Source organism: Ceratosolen solmsi, unplaced genomic scaffold (assembly GCF_000503995.2).
Source record: "Ceratosolen solmsi marchali unplaced genomic scaffold, CerSol_1.0 scaffold30, whole genome shotgun sequence".
Lineage (NCBI taxonomy): Eukaryota > Metazoa > Arthropoda > Insecta > Hymenoptera > Agaonidae > Ceratosolen > Ceratosolen solmsi.
The window spans coordinates 7,039,892-7,048,756 of NW_011948421.1; the positions used below are offsets into that span (position 1 = coordinate 7,039,892).

An 8,865-nucleotide genomic window follows, 5' to 3' on the forward strand; every position below is an offset into this window, starting at 1 on the left:
ATTACTTCTGTCCGATTGTATTAAAATTATTTTAATGAATGATTATATAAGAAACATTCTATTATATATTAATTTTTAATTGATACAAATAGAAAGAACTTCTGATAAATACAGTTCATTTTAAATAAAAACTTTATAATTTAGCAGTACACTATCCTTTATTTAATTATAAATGACAACAAACAGTTATAACAAATAAAAAATATGATTTTATTGTTTTATTCGCTTGTCTGAACTACTACTTTCAATTTCAGTTTTTATTACAGATTTTATGTGTAAGTCACTTTTATTGAAGTTTTTATCACATATATGAGGGAGAAACTTCTCTCTTTGTTTTGTTGATTTTATCATTTTCATTATCTTTCTATTACTATATTGTACAGATTTAATAAAACCTGCTGTTATAATTCCTTTAAGACTTTGAAAAATACTAGATTTACACACAATATTTCGAAGACATTGGTCCAAAATTTCACTAGAATCAGGATCATGTGCAATAGCTCTCAAACAATCTTCAATATCCTTAGATTTCTGACCTTGTGACCAAATTTGAATCAATTTAATCTGAGGAACTCTTGGTAACTTATTTAAATGATATATTTTTGCTTCTGGACTAATATCCTGATAACAAATATCATTATAATTATTTTTTGGGATATCTATATATTGATCAAAATATTTTAATATTGGAGAATAAAGCTCTTTAAATTTATTTAATTGTGGCCAAACAATATTATTTATCTTATTTTTGTCTTCTCCAAAAATCATACGAAAATCTCCATTATATGATAATCCAACAATAGTTTTATAAAATTCAATTTCACTAAAATGTTCTGGTAATAAAATTAATGTTGCATGAATAGCTGAATGTAAATTTTGTACTAAAGCAGTTCTTAATTGAGATTTTTCATCTGGTTCTATAATAACCTGCACTGGTTTATGTAAGCGTCCAGATAAATATAATACATTCCAATCTAACAAATCTTCTACCAATGAAATTTCTGAAATGACTCCATATTTAATATTTCGTCCTTCAGATGTTTTGATAAGTGTGTTATAATATACTTTAGCTCCTCCTGATTCCTGTACTTTAGTAATGACTTTATGACCAAAAAATCGTAAAGGTTGGGCATAATGTGTTGGATTTTTATTTATATTTTCAAAATGCCACTGACAAGGATTATGGACAACAAATATAAGATCCAGCATATTATTAAATGAATCAACTTTTTGTTTAAATACTCCAGATCCATAAGCGAAACAGAATTTTATATTTTTAGGATAATCCTGCAGAATGGTTTTTACTACTTTTTCTATCATTTTCTTGTTTTTATGTAATTATACAGAGAAATTATAGATAACCTTCTAAAATGTATAAATAAATTTTTTTAACTTTCAAAAAAACAGGGAGAAAACAAATTTCATAGATTTTTTAATGCTTTTATTTATTTAGAAACTTCAGTATTTTAATACTTCTACTTTATCAAATGATTATCCGGCTTTTTTATGCACGAATTAACCTATAAAATGATTTTCACGACTAGGCGCCAATGAAAAACGTATCTAATAATTTTTTACATTAACTGACCTCAAAAAATGACGAATTATTATTCTTTAACAAACGTCCTTTAACATTTTCACAATTTTTTTATATTTACTTTTGACAGTAGAAAAATATCTGTGTGGTTTTTTAATAACAAAAAACTGTAAGTCAACAGTTATAATTAATTATCTTCTTTTGCTTTTTTACGCTTTGAATATAACAAAAATGAAACATTGAAATTTTAAAGGTAACAAATTTACAAACAGCTGAAAATGATAGCAAAATATGAATTACGTTATATATAATATGTATTATTTTTACACAAAGCATACAATGCATGCTGCGTGTGTTTACATTACACGTGTAAAGTAAGTTACATATTTTTGTAAATATATGCATAATCCATATAATTATGTCAATATAGAAAATCGCTGATTACCTTCTATGAGTTTTAGCTCTTTGCCTTTTGTAAAATAATCATAACGTTTAATGTTTTGGTCTATAGCTAAAATTGAAATTTTTATTTTTTCATTTAAAACTAATTTGAAATAACTTTAAGAACATTTATATTTGAATTTCCGATTCCACATGATTTTTGTATAAAGATATTTTATATTAATGTTAATTAATATTTACTACAATAAATTACATGTTCAATTAAATTAGCTGTTCATTTATTAAATTCTAAATTCAATACTATTTTTTAAATACATTTTTATAAATAAAAATAATAAATATAAAAAAAGTACTTGGTTAAAATTACTGAATGTATTGTACACAATTCTACCGAATGAGGTCCGAAATCGTTTAAATGATAAAAGTATTTCTTAAGAAATTCAGTATTATTCTATTAACATAAAATTTCAAATTTTGTATCGACGGCGCATGTTGTTAGAGGTAACATTATTTGTTATTTAATACAAATTATGTACCATGTTCGGTTTAATTAAATACAGCACACAGTATTTTCGCTGAATACTATCTTTGTCCGATTTATGTGAAGTATACTTTCTAAATTTACTATGCAGTAAATAATAATAACTGTTTAACAAATATAAATGTTTCACCATTTTTGTCTTTTATTTGAAATAAAATGAGAAATTTTATAGTACCTTAATGTTTTGATTATTTAAATAAATTTGAATAAATTTAAGTATCATTAACTATTATTCTGTATTTATTCTTATAGTTTTTATATACTTAATTGTAAATTCAAATATGTATTTGTAAATTAAATAAATTTAGAATTTAAATATTAAATTTATATATATTAGTGTAGTAAATAATAAAATTAATTAAAATCTAGGTAACGATTGGTTTATTAAAGTAGTTCATACTGTAACCTAAACTTTTTGTTTAAATCATCAAATATATTGAGAATTGGTGTTTAAAATGTTCTAAAACGCTGTATAATCAATATGAATTACTTTTATGTATTGCTTACTATATCACAATAAGTTATTTACTATTTACTTTCATATAAATAAAAGTATATAAGTGTACAACTTTTATATAAATATAAGTACATAAGTATAAAACTTTCATATAAATAAAAGTACATATTGTTTATTTATTACTGTTACATTCCATTATCTCTGTTCGAATTAAAATATTAAATCATTATAGTGTTATCTTTAAGGTATTATTTTATTAAGTATGTTTATCATATTAAAAAAAATTAATATAGTATATTTTATGTTTATAATTAATTGCTTTTAATAAATTGTATTATTTGATAAACCTTAAAAAGAATTAAAATCATAACTAAATTACTCTTATTACTAAATCACTCGCTTATCTTTTACAATTGTAACGTAACTTACGCAACTAGACGTACTGAGATCTTGAATAAGATACACATAGAAAGGGTAGAAAAAACATTAAACAACCTGATTAAAAAGACACTGATTAAAAAATTAATTACGAGAGACAATCTTATGAGATAATGCTTTATCAGTACGATCGTGTTATTTCAAATTGTAAGTGATTCATGCTTGATACTCACGGAGTAGTTAGATGCAAGATTAAAGTAAAAGAGTTATCTACTTTATAGTAAGATGTACTTAATTTAATTCTTTCTCAAGTTATGGTATTTTTAATAAAGATTTTAAGACATTATGTCCATCACTTCAGAAATATTGATATAGGATTGGTATAGGTATTGGTGTAGGTTTTTCAACCAAAGGATATAGGTACCATTATATAAGACGTAGCTTGTATGTCACAATATGCGATACATACCAAATAACAAGAAAAAAAGAATATTATTATAATATTATTTTCAAATATAGATCTTTTAATAAATTATACAATTCGAAATTTTTAAATTAGTATATTAAAATAGTTTTTATTATTAATAAAAAGACTGAGAGATCTTTTTTAATTTTGAAAAGAATTTAAAGAATGTGATATTTTATAAAGTATATTTATTTTCAAATTGTAAAATAACCCTTTTAATATACAATATTTTCTATTGTAAATAATAAAGTACTGGATAAAGAACTTGTATTTCTTATTAAGTAAAAGTATATTTGTTGGAAAGTTAAGAATATATCTGCATTGCTTTTATGTTTATTGATAATATATTGGAAAGAAATAAGGGAAAGAAGGTTTAAAAGTGATATTAGAAAATCCATGGTTTATCGTTTCTCTTAAGATAATAAGATAATAAGAATACTCTCATCTATCGCTTGCACATATTACATAATAGAATATATTATATTTTAAATTAATAATATTAAATATAAAAAATTTATTTATTGTTTTTCTTGGGTTTATGTTTTCAAAAATGCAACAATTCAAATTCAATTATAAATATTCTGTCATTTTGTGAATCAGTGTTATTTTAATCAATATTTTTCATTTTAGTATTACATTGTTTGATACATATATTGCTACTTTTTCTTTTTAACAAAATTAAATATAAAACATTTATTTTAATTTGATCAACGTAAAAATGTAATTTTCTTCAAAACTGTTAAAAAATAAATTATTACTAATACTCTTATTGTATGTTACTGGCATATTTTATAGAATTTTATATCTAAATTTCGCGCAATTACAAAAGCCAATAAAATTCGATCTGTATTTATTATATAGAGTAATACTTGCTAGGCAGTAAATCAACCTAGAATATTATATCTACAAAATTAAGCCAGAAATTATTAATAGAATAATTTAAATAATCTTGAAATGCTTATTAATTAAATATTTCATTTTCATATAATATTTCCGAATGAGCCAGTTTCCAAATTTTTTTTTGAAATATTCTAGAGCATAATCTTCAACTTTTTTATATAATAAAATTTTAAACTGTGCCCAATATGTTTATAACTATTTCAATTTCCATTATCCGTGCTTATACCGTTTATTCTGCTGGCTATAAATTATAAATATACTGTTTATTATTTTACCTTAACTTTATAATAACCACCTAATAATTATAAGTTAGTGTAAGTCTATATATGTGTTTATATGATAATTTAAGAAAGTTTATTAGTGAAAAGAAAGTCATTTGATATATCTATTTATTTTACAAAGAATCTATTTATTTTACTGAGATTGTAAAACATTTTGTGAAAGTGCGAACATTATAGAAATAAATAAGTATATCCAATCAGACAAAAGCGCCATTCTGTATATCCTAAATTTAAACCTCCCAATAATTGTTCTTACTAACATGAGTGAAGGAAAGCAACAGTCAAGCGAAATGGATGTTGATCAGACTAATATGGGAGTACTTGTATTAGCTGGTGAAGTATCTGAAGCTCAGGAGACAACGATGGAAATAGTTCAACCAGAAGTTGAAGCTAGTACAATTAGAACTTTGCCAGGTATTATTTCTAACGCCATAAGCAGTCAAAGTAACAGTGCTGCAAGGGTTATGGCATCTTCTGGTACAGTTGGTTCTGTATCTATTAGTTTACATCCACTAGTAATTATGAATGTTAGTGAACACTGGACCAGGCTTAGAGCTCAAGAAGGCAGTGATCAATTTGGTAAGTAAATTACTTGCTTGTATATTTATAATATATAAAACATTAAATATATATATTTTGTTTAAATTATTTTATTAATTAATGGTTTGAATACTAAATTTTACAAATTTTCACATCAATAAGTTTATAATAATTAAATGAAATTTATGTTTCAATATAATATTTTTTAATAACTTATACAATATAATATGTATTACATTATAAATAACCATAAATTCATTCAATTGTACATTCTCGATAAAGTTTTTATAATTTGAAAAATTTTAAAATTTATACTTAATAGTGATATTAAAAAATCAGTCTTTATAAATAATCACTGCAAATAAATATTAAAATTTTTTGAATTAATAAATATTACTACTCTTAATAGCTCTAAAATATTAAATATTGTATAACAAATATGTTTTATACAATACGTACTTTTATTTTTATAATTTGTAATTATATTGCCAGAGTTAAGCATTTAAAATATTTTATTTGCTTTAGTATATGGTGCACTAATTGGAAAACAGAAAGGTCGCAATATAGAGATTATGAATTCCTTTGAACTGTTGTTTACATGTATTGGAGATGATGTTATAATTGATAGAGATTATTATAACACTAAAGAAGAACAATTTAAACAAGTATTCAGTGAAATGGATTTTCTTGGGTGGTATACAACAGGTAGCATGCCAAATGAAAAAGATATTAAGGTTCATAAACAAATTTGTGAAATTAATGAAAGTCCTGTTGTATTAAAACTTGATCCACGTCCGAAAAGTACAGATGTAAGTGTGAATAATGTTGTATCTATTATTATTTTAATAATATTCTTTAAAGTATAATAGTTATTTACCTTTAGCAACTACCAGTATCTATATATGAATCAGTTATAGATTTAGTTAATGGTGAAGCCACAATGTTATTTGTTCCATTGACTTATACATTAGCTACTGAAGAGGCAGAAAGGATTGGTGTTGATCACGTTGCAAGAATGTGTACTAATGATCAAGGAGAAAGTTCGTTAGGTAGTGATTCATTTATTTATTATAATGATTATTAAGATATTTTTATAAAGTAAATAAAATTTTATTTTTATTTAAATTGTCTAATTTATAATGAAAAATATAACAATTTGATGTTGAGAAAATTATGTGTTAATTTGAAAATTAATTTTTAAAAATAAAAAATTTATTTCCATTCATTGATAAAGTATCGCTGTATACATAAGTTTTATCTTTAAATAGCTTTTAAATAAATTAAAATCATAATAGTTGCAGAACATTTAGTGGCACAGCATAGTGCGATAAAGATGTTACACTCCAGAGTAAGATTAGTATTGAGATATGTAGAAGCTGTTCAAAATGGAGAATTGAAAGGAAATCATGAAGTACTAAGAGCTGCTTGTTCACTAAGTCATCGTTTACCTGTTTTAAATAATCCAAAGTTTAAAGCTGATTTTTATAATGTAAGTTTTTTGATCTATGAAATTTAAAATTTTGTTTTATAGATTTTCATTTCAGGTAACAATTTACATTTAAATTATAAACTGTTTTGATATATTATAAATGCTTGAACACAATTTCAATTTAATAATATAAAAAAGATATAATAAATATCTTTTTATTTTTTTTTATTAATAGTAATATTTATTATTATTTTTTCACAGCAATGTAACGATTTTGGTCTTATGACATATCTTGGAATCATCACCAAAGGTTGTAATGATACAAATCAATTTGTACACAAATTTAATATTTTATATGATCGACAAGGTGTTGCACGACGTGTACGAAGTCTCTTTTTTTAAATGATTAATAGGATTTAGTTTATTTAGTTCAACTATTCAATTGTTCTTACTAATTGTATTCTTATAAATCAGGTAATTAAGTTAAGTTCTTTTAAAACAAAATTAATACCATATTATTATTTACCAAACATTTAATTAGATTTAATCAGTAATATACACCACGGAATGTAAATATGAAAGAAATTAAATACTTTAAAAATATCATTGATACATAAATTTATACAATTATAAAACATCACAAACAAAAGAAACTATTAATTTGTGATATCTAATAAAAGCTGTGATTTATTGTTCAAAAACTTTTGTAATTATAAAAATAAATTATTTTTAAAAACAATAATTCATGAAGAAATTATCAAAATTATATTTTGTTTATTCTTTGCATGTTTTTAACTCTTAATTTAATTATATTAAATTAATATATACATAAAAGGAAAACACAATATATATAGTATTAAATACATTGTATTAATCATTTTATATTAGATTTCATTTTAATTAGCATATTTGATAACTTCAAAAGAACCATACCAATTTGAATTCAATTCAATATTTAATTCCAATTTTTTGTTAAACCCATATAAATTAGATTTCATATTTTTGCTTTTAGATTATTTATATTTTATAAAATGTTATATTAGAAATTCATTGATTTTCGAATAATTATTTTAATTTAATAAGAAATACTCAATTATAAAATGCATTTGAATACATTAAAATAAAAATGAATTAAAGGAATTAATCATTAAACAAATTAATCTGAAAATGGTTGAATTAAAAACATGAAATATAATAAAAAAATATTATATATCATAAATGAAAAAAAAGAAAAGGATATTTTAATTATTTAAAAGAATATAAATTTCGTATATGTAATAATCAAATATAATCTACAATACATACTATAAAAATCTAGTAAGTGTATACTGCTAATCAAATTGATAAATGTGTTTTATTTAATTTATTTTCAATTTAATATTGATACTCTGAATTAAATACAGATATTTTTAAATTTCGGAAAATCTATTTTTATTAAATCAATTATAAAAGTTTTTTTACAATAAAAATAAAAATATAAATTTAAACATATCGATGAAATTTATTTGAATATATAATACCAAAATCAATATTTTAAATTCATATATATGAAAAATATATATAAATATCATATGTGTAAAATGATATATATAAAAATTTTTTTATACATAAATATGTAATGAATGATTTTTTTAATGTAAGATTTACATTTTAATATTACTATATAAAAAATAATATACATAATTGTAGATATATATGTATGATAGATAGTAAGGTTAAAAATGTATTACATTTAATTTTGAAGTTTAATATCTATATTTATAAAAAATAATTTATTTTATACACATTTCATTTTTTGAATTAATTGTTTTTAAGACCTTTTTAAGACAATTAATTTTTTTAGAACAGATATCAATGCTAGTTTTACCATGTTATAAAGCTATATAAAAACATCAAACATTTTTCAATGATTAGTTAGTTCGTAATATAATTTT

The 8,865-nt window shown here is 21.8% G+C and overlaps 2 protein-coding genes across 2 annotated transcripts; one reads left to right on the forward strand and one right to left on the reverse strand.

Annotated features, from left to right (window-relative positions):
* Positions 1-166: 166 nt before the first annotated feature.
* LOC105361490 (phosphatidate cytidylyltransferase, mitochondrial) lies at positions 167-1,372 on the reverse strand. Its single transcript, XM_011498686.1, has one exon. The coding sequence runs from the start codon at positions 1,318-1,320 to the stop codon at positions 211-213; it is 1,110 nt and encodes a 369-aa protein (XP_011496988.1). The 5' UTR covers positions 1,321-1,372; the 3' UTR covers positions 167-210.
* A 3,617-nt stretch (positions 1,373-4,989) lies between these two features.
* CSN6 (COP9 signalosome subunit 6) lies at positions 4,990-7,490 on the forward strand. Its single transcript, XM_011498687.1, has 5 exons — positions 4,990-5,541; positions 6,028-6,311; positions 6,386-6,551; positions 6,798-6,991; positions 7,193-7,490. The coding sequence occupies exons 1-5, from the start codon at positions 5,223-5,225 to the stop codon at positions 7,331-7,333; spliced, it is 1,104 nt and encodes a 367-aa protein (XP_011496989.1). The 5' UTR covers positions 4,990-5,222; the 3' UTR covers positions 7,334-7,490.
* Positions 7,491-8,865: the final 1,375 nt, after the last annotated feature.

Excerpts from the sequence above, each read along its gene's own strand:
- LOC105361490 (XM_011498686.1), bottom strand. The coding sequence starts at position 1,320 with ATGATAGAAAAAGTAGTAAAAACCATTCTGCAGGATTATCCTAAAAAT.
- CSN6 (XM_011498687.1), top strand. The coding sequence starts at position 5,223 with ATGAGTGAAGGAAAGCAACAGTCAAGCGAAATGGATGTTGATCAGACT. Across the intron at positions 5,542-6,027 it reads AGAAGGCAGTGATCAATTTG|TATATGGTGCACTAATTGGA; the intron begins GTAAGTAAATTA and ends TATTTGCTTTAG. Across the intron at positions 6,552-6,797 it reads TCAAGGAGAAAGTTCGTTAG|TTGCAGAACATTTAGTGGCA; the intron begins GTAGTGATTCAT and ends AAATCATAATAG.